At 44.1% G+C, this 18,666-nt stretch overlaps 1 protein-coding gene across 1 annotated transcript in view; it reads right to left on the bottom strand.

Annotated features, from left to right (window-relative positions):
* The window catches only part of rbpjb (recombination signal binding protein for immunoglobulin kappa J region b), a 59,011-nt gene extending 40,371 nt beyond the window's left edge, over positions 1-18,640 (bottom strand). The window contains exon 1 of the mRNA XM_042341145.1: positions 18,563-18,640. Coding sequence (XP_042197079.1) covers positions 18,563-18,582 — 20 coding nt within the window. The 5' untranslated portion in view covers positions 18,583-18,640. The remainder of the gene's footprint in view (positions 1-18,562) is intronic.
* Positions 18,641-18,666: the final 26 nt, after the last annotated feature.

Genomic DNA, 18,666 nt, shown 5'->3' with positions numbered 1-18,666 from the left:
AGTCATGCCTGACAGACACAATGATAATAATAATGCTTCCATTTGAATAGTGGTTTATCACATCTTCGAGACGTCTCAAAGCCCTTCACAGAATATACTGCATAGTAAAAAGACTTTATATTTTGTTGGTGAAATGCAGCAACCAATTGTGCATAGCAGTGTCCCACAAACAATTGTGGATTGAGTGACCAAATAATTATTATTATTATTTTTGGAGGGATTATTATTCGCAGAAAAGTCATCTGTTAACTGACTAACCACCAAGTTCTTACTTAATGCTAGGTAAACAGAGGCATGTGGAATCCAGAAACTTGTCTAAGGTTTTGCCCTGCCCAGGAATCGAGCCAGATTCCTCGCGCTTGGAAGGTGAGCATAGTAACCAATAAGTCTCCAAGGAGTACACTTGTTTGTCAGTTCTCTTTCCACTTTGGTACCTAAAAAATGTCAAGAGACTGGCCTTTCTAGGTATTGCCTCGCTGAAAAGTCATCATTTAAAGATTACTTAGAATCATTAAAATCCTTTCCAAACTTTCTCGCACCTGCAATACGGACAGTCAGAAGGAACAGAAAGATGGGGTGAGGTGACTTTAAAAAATAAGGTATACAAAACAATGTATAGATAATAAAAAATAAATTATAGGAAGAAAAACAGTTAAATACATTTAAAGTTAAATACATTTGAACTCAAATTTCAGTGTTCTAATTCACTTGTACTTTAGTATTTATTTTAGTTTAGGTATTAATCTAGTAGTAATGCTCACATCTGAATAACTATTATCATATGAATTCATTTTAGTGTTGCAGCCTACAAGCTAAATGGCCTAAGACTAGTCAGCTGAAAGACAGATTTCATTGGACATACCAGCAGTGTAAAGGGTTAAAATACAATGTATTTAATACAGTATAAGTAGCCTTGCATCAGTTCAAATTGTGAGTTCTGCTCCTGAAAGGTGAAATCAAAGCCAGTTTTGTTTGACAGATCAATGCTTTTTTGTCCTCTTGAGGGGTTTTCAGGAATCGATGGTAGCTGCAGTATTAATCTAGCTTATCTCAGTCAATTATGAGGTACTGTACTGTTAAACTGAAGCTTTAAATATTATGAAAGAGAGGGTCAAGTGATTCGCTTGTTAAAATTTAAAAATCCTCAGTTTGACGTGAGTTCGCTGTTAGCTCTCTGCTGGCACTAGTTAGTGGTTAGCTCTTTGCTAAGAGAAAGATGTAGTGAAGAGTATAAATCTGGTGCCCTGATCCAAATCGCTTCCAACAGTATAAAAGGGCATTCGACCTATTGAACAAAACTGCCTTTGAATCCACCTACTATTTCCACTAAAAAAAGAACCTACCAAAACATAACACAATGCAATGCAAATTATACCTCTGAAAAACTACAAAGCTGCATCTCCAGCAAGAAACGTCTTACTCAATGCTCATTCTTCCCAATCCATTAAAAAAAGTGATTATAAAAGTTAATGCAAGATGCAATATGTATGTGCAAGTACACTACACAATGTTTCAGAAATATGTTAAAACTTGAATTCTATTCTTTACACAGTATTTTGCTTGCATTCTAATAAATATCAATAACATGGTAATATAATAATTTGTTTTTAGTGCTCATCACCATAATCTGCTTTACTTTTAGACCGCATTAAATAACTTGCTGCTTGGTCTCCAATTCAGCATAAGAACTGAATTTCAACAGTAAATTATCCATTCCAATTGACTGCTGAATAGTTATCAGCTAAAACTCCTACAAAGATCAAACAATAATATTTAAAACTATAAATAATCTCAAAAAGGATGACAGTATCGGGTCAAATATATGAAATTACAATTTAATTGAGGAAGTGGGAATCCTTACTTGAACTAACACAATCATGTGTTGCAGCTTTGTCCATATTAATGCTAGTAATCCCTGCATTTGATATAGCGCCTTTCACATCGGAAGGACAACTAAAGTAGAAAGGAAGCACTCTACCATTACAATTAGTGGAGTGCTCATCAAAAAATAACTCTAATTCAGTACTCTACACTGTGCCAATTAATTCTCTCCTCACATGTAATGTATTTGAAAATCTAAAATACCTGACTCAACGTGCACAGCTGTAATAGCTCAACTTCTGCTGTATTTCCATACTGAATGTAAATCAGGAGACATTACAGCACCCAGTGGCATAGATATCACACAAAAAGGTGGAACTTCAGAGCAGAAAACTGTAGTTTGGGAAAGTTGTGGTAGTGGGGAGAGGAGAAAAAAAAGTAATGAAGCAACTTATTGAATGTCCAACAAAATGATCAGTGAATAAGTAGGCCACATGAAGAATCACACAAATGATTCTTAAACATTTAAGCATCCATTTGCAATCTATAAGACGACAACAACAAATTAAGATTTGTATAGCGCCTTTCATGTCAGGAGAACATCCCAAAACACTGGACAGTCAGGGATCCGCACCCGAGCTGGTGGTTGGGATCAGGAGGGGTGAAGGGCGGGGGTAGGAGGGTGACCAAAGGGCATGGTCGAAGAGGAGGGTCTTAAGATGGGTCTTGAAGGAGGCAAGAGAGGGGGCGAGGTGGAGGGACTGTGAGATGGAGTTCCATAGGATGGGGCAGAGAGGCTGAAGGCCTGTCCACCAACGGTGGAGTGGGCAAGGCGGGGGCCGTGAAGCAGGCCAGAGCCCACTGAGAGGAGGGAGCGGACAGGTTGATAGGGGGTTAGGCGCAATACAATCAGATTTTCCCCTTCCACCACCCCATCAAGTTACTAACCACTCTGCATCATCTCCCAGGATTGTAGTCGAGATGATTTAGCAGCATAAAAACTGCAATAGGCCTCCCCTAGATGGCAACCAGTACTGTTATGACAGACTTCTCTTTGCTCTGGGTTCAGTGCAAATGTAGCAGAGCTCTCGTTATATGTGCATCTAAGATGCTCATCCTCAATGCAAGTTGCTGTTTAACATTGAATAGTGTTATTATTGAAGTAAAAAGACCTTGTCTTTAATGATTTTAAAGCCACTCCACCGGCTTACTCAGAAACATTAGGGTCCCTTTGTGTCAGTTGCAATCACAGTCTAATTACGATATAGCTGACGCAACAACAACTTGCATTTATATTGTCCCCTTCACACAAAGAGCATCTCAGAGTGCTCAATGTGGTTTAGAGCTGCGCTAGAAATAGAAGGCAGGATAACCGAAGGCATTGTCAAAAAGGAGAGCATTTAATTTGAAGTCATTGTAATTTGAAGTCATTGTGATTTGAAGTCATTGTGATTCGAAGACAGGCAAAGAGAGGAAAAGACGGAGGGATAGACGCAAACCTAATCGGGTAAGAGGCTCACGTATATGGACTCACACCACTTGTCTAAATACAGCTCCTGAGGGTGAAAATGGGTTACATTGAAGGATCTGTTAATCCATGTGAAAAACAAACTACATTGTAAGAAATTATGAAGCACAACTCCAATAAAAAGAATGTTAGTGTTATTATTCTTGTGTTAAATATTCAACATTTTAGCTCATTGTCTAGATGAGATTAACGATTTGTGCTCCATATTTAGCACTGATATCCAAATGACCATTGAGTGGCACAATAAATATTTTGGAACCCCTTAGTACAGAAAAAACCTCCTCATCTCAGAGAATAAAGGAGAATGGAGTTAACCAAAATATTTTCATGCATTTCTTTGTGGCTGGTAAAAGTGTCATTTTTTTTCACAAATTGCAGTTAACCTTGTGAACATAATAATCTTTGCATTTGATTTTTTTTGATACAGGGTCTTATCACCTCTTCGAGATGTCTCAAAGCGCTTCATAGATTATACTGTAAAATGAATTGACTTTTGTTGGCGAAACGCAGCAGTCAATTGCACACAGCAGTGTCCCACATACAGTCATAGATTGAGTAGCCAAATTATAATTCATACTTTTTTTAAGGGATTATTACTCCCAGAAAAGCGATCCACCAATCGACTAACAACCAGGTTCCTATTTACTGATAGGTAAACGGAGGTGTGTGGAGTAAGGAAACTTGCCTATGGTTTCGTCCCACCTGGGAATCAAACCTGGATCTTCTTGTTTGTAAGACAAGTGCTCTAACCATTAAGCTATAGGACTCCACTAAAACCGCTTTGCAATTTGTTGAGGGTAAATGAGACAACACTGCTGACTCCAGAAAGTCCAAGACAAAGTTTCCTTGGGAGCATTTCCCACCCATTAGGGAACGTATGGCAGACCAAAAGGAAGATCCAAACCACAACAGTGAGATGTGTTTTTCTGTTCATCTGTGGCTAATGCCTTATATGTAAACAAAGGGATTTCTGTAGCATGAGACCTTGAGGCAATATTACATAACTGCTGCATAAAATAACAAATTAAAAACATAAATAAAAGGATCAATAATAATATTCTGTTCCTTTAAATTAGTTGCCACCATCCTTTGGTCAAGAGTCTGGGTGACCCGTTCCTGGCCTCGTCTCTAATAATGTAACCGGCCACAAAGAAGTGACTTTCAACTTCCTGTACCAAAGGAAAAGGATCTTCTTTGGGACATGACAAGCATTTACCCAGATCTTACCACATTCATCGCACCACTGAGCCACCCAAGGAGTTTCAAATCCTGTATAAATACCACATTAAAAAGCTTTTATGAACAAGTCAGCAATTGGAAGCCTAACATCTTGCTTTAACATAACATTGGCCAGAAGCAGCTTACTATTGCCTTAAGAATTCAAAAACTGCATTTTGTAATAGAAATATAGCCAGACAGATGCCAAACACAAAGAAACATGGAAGAAAGTACTACAATCTAGTTTGGATTGAATTAGAATTAGGTTTAATTTGGCATCTGTCTGGCTATATTTCTATTACAATTAGGTTTAATTCTAGGATACACAACGAAAACATTGTTTTACATTAAATAAGACCAGGAATGTGATGCATAGCTAATGGCAGTGTTTTGTCAGTAAATAGCCTTGACTATTTTATTTTCACAATTTGAATATAATAATCCTTGCATTTGATACAGCACCTTATCATGTCATTGAAATGTCCGAAAACACATCAAAAGGGTTTTACTGTGACATGTAGTATCTGTGTATTCTGTAGGCAAACACAACAGCCAAATTTGCACACAACAATGTTCCGCAAACATCCATGAGGTTAATGACCAAATGTATCTGGGGGAATTGTCGGCCACCACCCCGAGAGAAACTCCCTTCTCTTTTAGAATAATACCATAGGATCGTTAACATTTATCTGAACAGGTAGACAGACAGGACCTCAATTTAAAATCTCATCCAAAGGCAATGCAGCACACACCCAGTACTGCACTGGAACATCAGCCTGGACTGATTTCAAAGTCTCGACATGGACCTTGAAACCCACAGCCTTCTGACTAAGAAGTGAATGCTACCAGCTGACATCCTTGTGGTGAATCAGTTAAAAATGGAAATAAAATGCGAGGATATACAGTGAGCTCCAGATAACTTGTCACTCCAAGGGAAAGGGGCTGAGCAACAAGTTATCTAGCGGGTGATGAGTTTGGCATGGGTCCTCTTGGGCCACAAGGTGGTGTTGCAGCCGGTAAGGGTGTCGGCGGAGATTAGGTGCGCAAACTCAGATGCATTGCAGACACCTCATCTGCAGGCAGACCAGAAGCCTCGCAACAGGATAGGGCAGGAGGCCATGCTGCAGTCCTCTAATAGACCGGCTATGCAGGATGAACAATTTTACATTGTAAGTACTCACAAGAATTTCTAATTCGATTGGCTACGTGTTCAGCAGAGTGACAAGTAAAGCAAGGTCCCTTATTAATATTTTGCTTGGGAAGGGTTCAGGATATTGATGGCATGGCAAGTTAAGTGGTAGTGACAATTAAGCCAGGGTTGAGTTATGCAGAGTTTACTGATAGAGTAGTAGCAGTTAAAATAGAGTCCAAGTCTTTGAAGGTTATGCTGGCAATTTACAAATTATTGGCCAGACACCACTTGGGGGTAATATGTCGGCTCAGTTCATAGGACTCACGCCAAAAGTTGAAGGTTCAACTCAGGATTTTTATTTAATAGCTGCTCATGAGGCTTGTTACATGCAAATTAGTTACATTCACCTACAAACACGGTCACCCAACCTGATAGAATTACATGTAAAGCCCTTGAAGACATTTCAGTATTTTAGGTCCTACAGTGGAGTCCCAGTATTTGGAATCAGATTTCATCAAAAAAGGACCAATTACCATCAGTATTAATAAGCTCCTTATTATAATAATCTTTGCATTTGATATAATGCGTACCATGTCATCCAGACCGCTGAAAGCGCTTCACAGGATATACTGATGTAACCTGGTTTATATTCCTTCCTCTTCCAAATTCTCCCCCCCCACACCCAAATCAAATTAATTCACTACAGTAAAACTCACACAAGTCACATCAACAACAACAAATTACATTTGTATAGCACCTTTCACGTCAGGAGGACCATAACATTTAAAATGACTTCCACGAACTATGAGTTACGGGCAAACCTGCACAAGTCATATAAAATCTGAATCAATCAATAATCTATCCTGCGCGTGTCCACTTCGATGCTTACTTCAATGCAGTCGGCAAGTACACATGCGGTGATGAGTCAGAACTTCATTTCGGGATTACGAATTACATGATTTCACAAAATAAGGCTAGCGCAAAGAAATCTAAGTGGTTACTTTTCCCCAAACTACATAAGGCAAAAAAGAGTTCATCTATACTGCAAACATCTAGTTAAACAGTCACTAAGCTTTTCAGAATATCCTATCAAGTGCTTTGAGACATTCTTCCAACGATTATAATAATAATCCTTGCATTAGATAAAGCGTCTTATCACGTCTTCTAGATATCTCAAAGGAATCACAGAATATACTCCAAAGTAATTGATTGTATATTTGTATATCAATTTGTGTGTCAAATCTTGCTCAGTTGGTAAAAAAAAATCCTTACATTTGGTGTAGCGTCTTTCACGTCAAAAGGATATTGCAAAGGTGCTACAGAGGATGTACTGCATATTTTAGGGAAACTGAGCAGCCAATTTGCAAAAAACAATGTCCCACTATAGAAATTAAGTGAATGACAAATTTTATTTGGGAGATTATTGACCAGGAGATCAGGAAAAACTTCCTTCTCTTTTCGAATCGTGCCATGGGATCTTTACTGATTTTTTTTATATGACCCAAAGATTAAGTACTGAAAACATTTCTTCCTACAAAAGAATGAAACCTAATTCTATCCACACTAGATTATAGGACTTTCCTCCATGTTTCTTTATTTCTGCCTCATTTTGTCCTTCTGACCCACTATTACATATTGTGGTCACAGGCATCTCAGTTACAATTCAGAGTTTTAAGCACTCCGACACGCTACTCCACATGAAGGGCGCTATACTAAATGCAGGTTGTTGTTTTTGGTGGTGGTGGTATTGATCACAACATTAGGCATCCTTCATCATTTGCCTTATACCTGTACCTAATTTTCACCATTTAATGTGCAATGCAATGCTGGGGGAGCTGTCTGAGGTGCCATCCTTCAAATGAGACATTAAATCAAAATTCTTTCCGCCAGTTCAGTTGAATGTTAAAAGATCCCATGGCTCTATTTAAAAAGAAAATGGAGTTGTCGGTGTCCTAGCCAACAATCCTCCAGATAAAACTGGTTACTTACTTCATGTTTGCTTGTAGAACATCACAACAACAACAACATTACATTTATAGAGCGCCTTTCACATCGGGAGGATGTCCCAAGGTGCTGGACAGTCAGGGGTCAGGACCCAAGCAATGGAGGAGGGGTGGGGTAGGGGTGAGGGAAGGCAGAGAGGTGGGAGGGCGACTGAATGCACGATCAAAGAGGGTCTTGAGATTGGCCTTGAAGGAGGCAAGGGAGGAAGCGAGGGGAAGGGACTGTGGGATGGAGTTCCAGAGTGTGGGGGCAGAGAGGCTGAAAGCCCGGTCACCGATGGTAGGGCAGATCAGACCGGAGACATGGAGCAGGCCGGAGCCCACTGAAGGTTGAGGTGGGAGGAGAGGCGGTGGAGGAGGATTGAGTGGTCCACAGTATCAAAGGCAACAACAACAACAACAAGATTCCATTTATAGAGCGCCTTTCACGTCAGGAGGACGTCCCAAGGCGCTGCACAGTTGGGTCATGAGGCAGCGGAGAGGTCGAGGAGGACGAGGAGGCAGAGGGAGCCCTGGTCACACATGGTCAGGATGTCATTTGTGACCTTGACCAGAACAGTTTCCGTGCTGTGGGCAGCATGGAATCCCGATTGGAGGGGCTCATGGAGAGAGAGGGAGGAGAGGAAAGAGCGAAGCTGGGAGGTGACGGCTCTCTCAAGGACCTTAGACAGAAAAGGGAGGTGGGAGATGGGCCGGTAGCTGGATAGCTGTGATGGGTCAAGGGAAGGTTTCTTCAAAGTGGAGGTGATAGTGGCTGTTTTGAAGGGGGTAGGAACAGTGCCAGATGACAGGGAGAGGTTGATGATGTCGGTGAGTAGTGGGGCAAGGAGGTGGAGCTGGGATTTAAGGAGAGGGGTTGGGGATGGGGTCCAGGGAGCAGGTGGTGGACTTCATGGAGGATATGGTGGTGATGACAGAGGAGGGGTGACAGGTTCAAAGGTGTGTAAGGAGGGATGGGTAGTGGGGGGGTTGGTAGGGAAGGGGTGGAAGTTGGGAGGGCAGTGGCAGCTGCGCAGATTCCCTCGATTTTGGACTCAAGAAAGTCCAGCATTTCCTCGCAGTGGGAGTCACATACTTCACGGTATGCAAATTGGCTTCCACATTAGCCTTCAAAAATACTGTCACTACACTTTACAATTAATCCCGTGAAGCACTTTGTGACGTCCTCCTGATGTGAACGTCGTTAATCAAATGAAAGGATTATTGTTATTTGAAGACAGACTTCTTTTGAAGGATTTGGGCTTCTCCAGTAGAATATGCTCAATTGACATCAGGGATTTGGTTCCATCTGGAGCAGGTCTGTGTGTTGCCACAGAGTATTTCATTGTCAGAGTACATACTCTTGGCACATATACAATAATCGCAAACGAGTTCCAGGAGAATATCAGAAGAATTCACTTATTTCAGTTTTCAAAAAGATCTGGCTTTTTACAATAGCTTTTATTTGATAGATAAAAGTTCTTTCCCCAAAAACTAATACGGTGTAGACAAGTGCTTTGCATTGACAGTAATTTGTAGAGCATCTCTCTCCAGAACTAATGCAGGCTTTTCGCCAAAACTCCTACAACAGTATGTGGTTAGTCTTTATCATACATATCATAAGGATAGAGAGGCAATTAGACAGTTTTCAACAATGAACAACAGCAAAGAGAATGGGAAATAATACGCGTACACATAAACTTGAATCAATGCTAGCTGTTCTTCAGCACCACTACCCAGCACCTGACTAAAGAAGGACATTACCAGAGGCTATGGAGAAGATGGCAGCTTGACCAGAAAATTATACATGATGGCAGAAGCTAAAAGGAGATTGCAAATTTACAACTCTTCCTTCTTCAATAACTCTTTTCTTCACAATATCATGAATACACACTATCTACAGCAAAATTAAATTGCTTAGCTATTTATTAGCTATTTATCAAGAGTAATCTATTATAAAGCACTTCTTCAGATAACCTCATAAGCATTTAAAATTCAAATCTCGATCCTACCCATTGTAAAATCTTTAATCTCGTATTGCAACATTTTATCTATTGATAAATACCAATGAAGAAGACTTGCAGTATTTTCTAAATACGTATTAGTGGTTAGGATATTCAATCAGTGCCTTCCAAATTAGTTCTTTTCATCATTAGAAAATGTTAAAATTAAAATTGTGCTAATTCACTGTGACACCATAATCTGGCATTATTAGAGATTACTGTAGCATTAAATACTAATACTAAGAATCTTTACATTTGACCTTTCACCTTTCACCTTTCACGTCAGGAGAACGTCTCAAAACGCAAAGAACTTACTATAAAGTGTAATAACTGTATTTTGCAGCTGAACATAACAGACAATTTGGTACAGCAATGTCCCACAAACAGCCATGAAGTGTATGACAATTTTTTTGGGGGGACTGGGAGAAACTACCTTCTCTTTTCGAATAGTGCCATTGAATCTTAACATCCACCTAATCAGGCAGTCAGGACCTCGATTTAACATCTCATCAAAAGGTTAGCACCAGTATTGCATTGGATGTCAGCCTGGACTATATGAGCTCCAAGTCTCGATTTGGGCTTGAACCCAGAATGGTCTGACTCAGACACAAGTGCTGAGCCAGGCTAACAGACAGATCTCAAGTAAGGAATTTATCTGATGTTTCAAACTCTGATTACCATGATCGGAATGAATTGCACATTCTTCACTTTTATTTCATTTATGTTTATATTTCATATAATGGATACCAAAGTACATTTTTAAATATAACAGAATATTGTAAATGTGAAAACCATGACAAGTTGGAAGATTGTCAAAACTGGAAGAATGGCAAACAGAACTACAATAGCATTAAAATACAGTTGAAAATCTATTTTGTTTTAATGATGTAAACAAGTTTCAATGAACTTTAAAAAAGGCTTCCAGCTTTACGAAATTTAAATAATCTAGTTGTACTTTTTTTTACTGTTTGTTGTAACAGGTCAAATTGCAGTTTCATCTTCCAGTTGCTATATTATCCTTTATTTCCTTATTGCAGAGATCTAGTACATTTGATCACCTCTGATCTTATACTGGAGCTCTGCATCATTCTAACTGCAAAAGCCCCATAAATTGCTAACACAAGTTACAGCTTAGGGCATCTGACAAGGACAGTTACTTTTCCCCTACAAGCAAATATTAACTTCAAGCATTACAGCAACTTGAAGCAGGATTTATATTTCCCACAACACAAGTTGTATTAGCCAGGTGCTGAGAAGTTTGAAATAGTTGCAAGTTAGTACTAAACACCTCTAACCAATACCAATGACTGTTTTTGTTTATCATTAAAGAGCAGAAAGTATGACCAGCTCTTTACCAACATTAAAAATGATCATCACAAGTTCTTCAGTTGTCTATTCAACTGCTAAAGAATTTTTAAGTGGCCATGTTTGAACAGACATATGTGAGAACTGACTCCAGGAGACGTACCCGTCAGAGACAGGGAGGTTTGTATTACTCCAAGGCAATCTTGAAGGTATAGGTACATTCTTAACAACGCCCAAAGCCCTGGCGGTTACGATGATCAAACCTCAATAAGTATTGTGCTGAACATTTATCAAAATCGCTTGTGAAATTAATCATAGCTGTCATTGATGAGTAATGCTATTTACTGAGAAAATGCATTATTTATGTAACAGATAGAATTAAACGCAATAACTTCCTAAACAAATGTTTACGGGTTAGACTGTTGCACAGAATCAACATAATGGGCTCAAGATGATGTGTAACTGACAACAAAAATATAAGAATATTTATCAATCTCATCTCTATTTGTAGTTATTCTTCCTATTCTTTGTAATAATCTATGCAAATGTGAACTTTGTGGGGGCAGTTTATTGCATTTCTGGCAAGTAGATTTGCTGCATCAGAAAACAGTTTAATGAGTAAGAATTTGATTAATTAATGAGTACGCAATTACTACGCAAGTTCCCTTGTCGGCCACCCCAACTCCTCCCTCCATCGGCTGCAGATCATCCAGAACTGTGCCTCCCATGTCCTCTCCTGCATCAGGTTCCACCACCCTATCACCCCCATCCTCACCCAACACCACTGGCTTCCCATCAACTTCCTAACCCCCTACCATCCTGCTCGTTCCCTCCACTCAGCGGGCTCCGACTTCATATCCGCCGCCTCGTCTGCCCCACCATTGGCGGGTGAGCCTTCTGCCACTCTGTTCCCACCCTCTGGAACTCCATCCCGCAGTCTCCCCACCTCACCCACTCCCTCGTCTCCTTCAAGACCCATCTCAAGACCCTCCTCTTCGATTGTGCCTTCGGTCACCCTCCTTCCCGTCACTGCCCTCCACCCTCCCCGATACCGACCCCCAGCTGGGTCCAAACATTAATTATCCAGCACCTTGGGAGGCGTGAAAGGCGCTATACAAATGTGCTTTCCTTAGTTCTTAAGACAGTGATAGACAACAAGCTCCCAGAAAACAACCACGTTCTTTAACCATATACAGTACAATTCTGAAATTGATTCAACAAATTACAAATTAACATCCTTCATATGTATTATGACACGTGTAACAAATGAAGGGCAACACTGTTAAAAACAGAGGAAAATTGTCAATGGTTATAAATTCTATGTTGTAACAAAAATATAACTAACACAGAATTCACCACTTGGGTGGAACACATTTGGAATATTCATATATCTGCTTTGAAAACTGCGATGAAACTACAGATTGATATGCGGTAAAGCACAATCTGTTCATTATCCTGAATTCCAAATCTATTAGACCCACTGTATTCAAACTGTAAAACCCAATGCACCAGGAGACAAGAAATCAGTTGGAGATCAGACAGACTCCAGACTCTGTGTGAAACATAAAGGCAAATGTTAAGACGGGGGAAAAGAACACCACTTCAGTCTTCTTTCACAACAGAATTGTTTTTGTGGGGAGACAGGTGCTTGGAACAAGAAGTTGTCTTTTAAGCAGCAATATAGATGCAGCTGCTTCACCCCCTCGCTCCTGTCTGGCCCCCTCTCCTCTGACTTTAAAGCTTCCCTTAAGACCTATTTTTGACTTTCGATCATCTTTCCCCTCCCCACTCCAAATTAGCTGTGCGAAGCGCTTTTGAGACAATCTCTGGATATGAAAGACACAACACAATTACAAATTGTTATTGTTGTAGCAGCAGAAATTAATTAAGTTGATAAGGTTTTGAAACAAATAAAACAGTAAAATTCTTAAAACTCAAGGCACTATAGACGATAGTTACAGGGAAAGGTTTTCAGCTTTGAGCCTATTATTTCACATCCACAAGTTCAAATGTTATCTGGATTAGCACAAAGTGAAGGAGATGTATTTTCCAACAGCAATCATCCTTGCATTTGATATAGCGCTTTTCACGTCTTCTAGATGTCTCAAAGTGCTTCACAGAACAGACTGTAAAGTGAATTTACAGTTAGAGAAGGCTGAATCACCCTTGACTGCCTCTCTCACCTCATGTTTATTACAGATGAAGGACTGCGTGAGAACAGATTGTTCATTAGCCCTTCCCATCAGTGAATAGTAAAATATGTGCCATCCTGTCTCCAATTTAAATGAGCTATTTCTCCGAAAAAAACTAAACAGTAAGATTTACGTTGGCACGCTTGTAAACTTTTAAACCTGCAACCACCCCGGCAGTATTGTGCTTCTTTTACTGCTCTCTGAGCCCATCGGGATGTTTAAAATAAACAAATATACAAATAAACAAATATATAACAACATTACTGTGTGTATCTGCCGAAGCATTTGTTAGAAATTCTAGAGATCGAGGGCACCCATTAGTCTGAATAGTCTATACCACCACAGTCTGAATATTCTTATGTCACACTCATCTTCCTTACCTGACAAGTTTCTCCCAGTACAAATTCATAATTTCTGATTAATCCACAGAACCACAAAACTCTAGAATTTGAATTCAGCTACTCCAATGAAGAGAAACTTCTTCCTCTGATGCACTTGTTCTAACTAATGCCTACAGCTCCTTCTGGAGTATCGCCACATGTATGGAGGTCATAACAAAGAAATGCGGAACAGATACTGAAGCCTCATCAACATTTGAAACAGCATTTACATGTCCACAAAACTGAAATTCAAAAAACAATATAAAATTGCACTAATTACCATGTATTATAGAATTAATTTTACATATGATTGTCAATTCAGACACTTGAGTTACTTGCAAATTTACAGTTCTTTCACACCACAACCAGTTCAATGACTGTCATCTAACATTGGTGTAACATTTTCACACAATACTTATCACACCCTGGATTAAAATACTCGATACCCCGAACACTGGGTAATCAGAAATGAAAAAAATTGTATTGTTACTGTTCAATCCTACAAATACATAACTTCATACAACCATAAAAACAATGTATATGAAGTTGTACCATATGAATGTTGCATTGAATATTACAACTTATGGAAAGAGTAAAACATCAACTGGAGCAGTCCAAACTATCATTAGTTTAGAGTTTAGTTGCTTGAGAGAGGACTCAAATCTGAATCACAAATTGGGATTGTTATGAGATGTACCATAGAGAGAGATTAGCTTTAAGAGTGAAAGCAAGCATATCCTTATAACACAATTGGAAACAAGTGGATTTAGTTACTTAAGATTCAAATGCACATAGGAAAAATATTCTAAAGGCAGAACATGTTCCTAGCAGCACAAAAGTATCATCTTATCCAAAATTTTAAATCCATAGTAGTGATTACAGAATATAATAAAGTACATTATTCACTTTATCCTGGAGTGTGCACAGATAATTCAGTCTGTATACTAATGATTAGTAAATACTGATGCATCTCATAGTGCGTGTTCAGCTGCAATCACAGTACTTATTTGAGCTTTGCAATCAAGTGTCATTGATGAGATTCATTCGCCCATAAAATATGCAGTCATTATACTTCACAGTATATCCTATGAAACACTTTTACAGACATCCCCAGATGCGAAAGGAGCTACATCAAATGGAAGGATTAATTATGGTCATGATCAACATGTACTTTGCAAGTTTTTTCATCTCCTTTGAACCAGTTCAGTCCCAGGGAAACTCCTCTTTTACGCTTAACTTTGTTCACCCTTCCCACATGCAAGGCATTTTTGGATAATTTTTTTTAACTTTACACGCCTTTGCTGATATGAGCCACTACAAAATTTCCCATTTTAGTCACACAGTTGAGAAGGCTACACACAGCACTGAACAGAACTTTTGCCTCAGCAATTTAATCATCTCAAAAATAATTTGATCTCATAACTTTCCAGGTCCATTCTAGGTTTGATCTATAACTAACTGAGCTACCAAGGCTGCCTATTCAACCTTGACAAGTTTATCAGATCTTAAGTGTCAGTTATATAAAAATGACAAACTGCAAAAAAAAGTTTTGGCATGATATAACATCTGTACTATGATGCCTACATTACATCCACTGCACACTTCAATACATCAAGTTTATGAATCTTCATTTCTTCAAAGTCAATAACTTAAAAACATCTGATAGTGTTGGCCAACAACAGGAGTGACATTATTAATCAAAATAAGTTTATGCAATATTTCATACACGATTGAAAAAAAACAAAGTATCCAATTCATAAACTCTGCAGATTATGAAAATTGCAAAATATTCCACAACATTATTTTACTTTATCGGGAGGGCAACAAAAAGCCAGGAGAGCAGAAACAGTTGTGCAGCAATTCCCTACTGATACCCTGATGGAGACAAGCATGCTTGTTTTCCTACAGGCAGTAGGTTGATGCGTTTGGTTTGGGTAATGAGTAGCCAGATGTGCCTTTCCTCCAAAAGGGGCCCCGTTTTGCTGTGTTGCTTAAAGCAGTGCCGACCGGGGCCGTAAAGCAAAACAGGAAAAAGTGATAGTTTTGGAAGGAGAGTGAGGGGGCGGAGGAGAGGGGGGCGGGGAGTGGGGGCGGGACGGGGTGGGGGGGCGGAGAGCGCGGGGGGCGGAGAGCGCGGGGGCGGTGGGGGGAGAGCGAGGGGAGCGGTGGGGGTGAGAGTGAGGGGAGCGGTGGGGGGGAGAGTGAGGGGAGCGGTTGGGGGAGAGCGAGGGGAGCGGTTGGGGGGAGAGTGAGGGGAGCGGTGTGGGGGAGTGAGGGGAGCGGTGGGGGGGAGAGCGAGGGGAGCGGTGGGCGTGAGAGTGAGGGAGCGGTGGGGGGGAGCGAGGGAGCGGTGGGGGGAGAGCGAGGGGAGCGGTTGGGGGGGGAGAGGAGGGGAGCGGTGGGGGAGAGCGAGGGGAGCGGTGGGGGAGTGAGGGGAGCGGTGGGGGGAGAGCGAGGGGAGCGGGGGGGGAGAGTGAGGGGAGCGGTGTGGGGGGGTGGGGGTGAGAGTGAGGGAGCGGTGTGGGGGAGCGAGGGGAGCGGTGGGGGGAGAGTGAGGGGGCGGTGGGGGCGTGGGTGAGAGTGAGGGAGCGGTGTGGGGAGCGGTGGGGGTGAGAGTGAGGGAGCGGTGGGGGTGAGAGTGAGGGGAGGGTGGGGGGAGCGAGGGAGCGGTGGGGGGAGAGCGAGGGAGCGGTGGGCGGGAGAGTGAGGGGAGCGGTGTGGGGGAGCGAGGGGAGCAGGCCGGACTGGGCAGAGAGAGGGGAACAGGGGGTGGCAGGCAGAGTGAGGGGAGCAGGGAGGGTGGGCACAGCGAAGGGGTGAATAAAGGGAGGGGAGCGGGGAGGCGGACATCGGGAGGGAAGTGATGGGGAGGCAGAGAGGGGAGCAGGGGGGAGGGGGGAGAGCGGGGGGGGGGGGGAGGGAGGAGCCGTGGGGGTGTGGGGGGAGAGGGAGAGAGCCGGGGTGAGAGACCCGGGGGGACGGGGGGAGCGGCGGGGGTGGGGGAAGAGAGAGCTGGGGGAGAGAGCCAGGGGGAGGGGCGGGGAAGAGACCTGTGGGGGGCGGGCGGGGGTGAGACCGGGGGTAGGGGGTGAGACGGGGGTAGGGGGAGAGACCTGGGGCGGGCGGTGGTGAGACCCGGAGTGGAGAGTGGGGAGAGACGGGGGGGGGGGGAGACCTGGGGACGGGCGGGGAGAGACTCGGGGGGCGGCGGTGGTGATACCCGGGTGGGGAGAGACCCGGGTGGCGGGATGGGGGTGCGGGAATGGGTGGGGGTGAGCAGGAGTGGGGGGGTGTGAGAGTGGGGGCGGGGGAGTGGGGGGAGCTGGAGTGTGGTGGAGGGGGGAGTGAGGGAGAGAGTAAGTGGTGGAGTGGGAGTGGGAGAGTGGGGGTGAGGGTGGGCGAGAGTGGGAAGGGGGGAGTGAGTGTGGGGGGAGTGTGGGAGTGAGTGTGAGTGAATGTGGGGGAGTGTGGGAGTGAGTGTAAGTGGGGAGTGTGGGGAGTGTGGGAGTGAGTGTAAGTGGGGAGTGTGGGGAGTGTGGGAGTGAGTGTGTGGGGGAGTGTGGGGAGAGTGGGGAGTGTGGGAGTGAGTGTAAGTGAGTGGGGGAGTGTGGGAGTGAGTGTGGGGGAGTGGGGGGGGGGAGTGTGAGAGTGAGTGTAAGTGGGGAGTGTGGGGAGTGTGGGAGTGAGTGTGAGTGAGTGGGGGAGTGTGGGAGTGAGTGTAAGTGAGTGGGGGAGTGTGGGAGTGAGTGTGAGAGTGAGTGTGAGTGGGGGAGTGTGGGGAGTGTGGGAGTGGGGGGGAGTGGGGAGTGTGGGAGTGAGTGTAAGTGAGTGTGGGAGTGAGTGTGGGGAGTGGGGGAGTGTGGGAGTGAGTGGGAGTGGGGAGTGGGGGAGTGTGGGAGTGAGTGTGAGTGAGTGTGGGGGGAGTGTGTGAGTGAGTGTGTGGGGAGTGTGTGAGTGAGTGTGAGTGAGTGTGGGGGAGTGTGTGAGTGAGTGTGAGTGGGGGAGTGTGGGGTGTGGGAGTGGGGGGGGAGTGGGGAGTGTGGGAGTGAGTGTAAGTGAGTGTGGGAGTGAGTGTAAGTGGGGAGTGTGGGGAGTGTGGGAGTGAGTGGGAGTGAGTGTGGGGGGGAGTGTGGGAGTGAGTGTGAGTGAGTGTGGGGGAGTGTGTGAGTGAGTGTGAGGAGTGTGTGGGGAGTGTGTGAGTGTGAGTGAGTGTGGGGGGAGTGTGTGAGTGAGTGTGTGGGGGGAGTGTGTGAGTGAGTGTGAGTGAGTGTGGGGGGAGTGTGTGAGTGAGTGTGAGTGAGTGTGGGGGGAGTGTGTGAGTGAGTGTGGGGGGAGTGTGTGAGTGAGTGTGGGGGAGTGTGTGAGTGAGTGTGAGTGAGTGTGGGGGGAGTGTGTGAGTGAGTGTGAGGAGTGTGTGAGTGAGTGTGAGTGAGTGTGGGGGGAGTGTGTGAGTGTGTGTGGGGAGTGTGAGGTTGGGAGAGTGGTGAGGGTTGGGGTGAGGGTTGAGGGTTGGGGGTGAGGGGGGGAGTGAGTGTAAGTGGGGAGTGGGGGAGTGTGGGAGTGAGTGTAAGTGAGTGGGGGAGTGTGGGGAGAGTGGGGAGTGTGTGAGTGAGTGTGAGTGAGTGTGAGGTTGGGAGAGTGGTGAGGGTTGGGGTGAGGGTTAGGGTTGGGGGGTGGGGGTGAGGGGGGGAGTCGCGGGGCTGTCCCGGGGCCGCACTGGGATCGCCGCTCAGGGCAGTTGGGGGGCAGCGCGAGTCACTCTCTCGCTCTCACTCTCTCTCTCACACACACACACACACAGACAAACAAAAGAAGCTGCCGCCCGGCCCCGGCCCCGGGCCGCGGGCCCCCCTGGGCGGGCGGGGGGGGGGACAGGCTGCCTGTGTGCGGGGCCGGGCCCGGGCCGGCCCGGGGTGGGGAGGGAGGCCCGGGGTGGGGGGGAGCGGGGGCGGGGGCGCGGGGCGGCCCGGGCGCTGGTGTCCCACACGCTCAGACACTCACCCTGTCACAACAGGCGCCATCTTCCGCCAACTCTCGCTCAAACTCCAGGCCTCGCGAGAGGGAGGGTGGGAACCGCGCTCTGCCCCTCCCTCCCCCCCCCAACC

Source organism: Callorhinchus milii, unplaced genomic scaffold, assembly GCF_018977255.1.
Source record: "Callorhinchus milii isolate IMCB2004 unplaced genomic scaffold, IMCB_Cmil_1.0 Scaffold1, whole genome shotgun sequence".
NCBI lineage: Eukaryota > Metazoa > Chordata > Chondrichthyes > Chimaeriformes > Callorhinchidae > Callorhinchus > Callorhinchus milii.
Note: the sequence above shows the minus strand (reverse complement) of the source record. Positions and strands in the feature narration are given on the sequence as shown.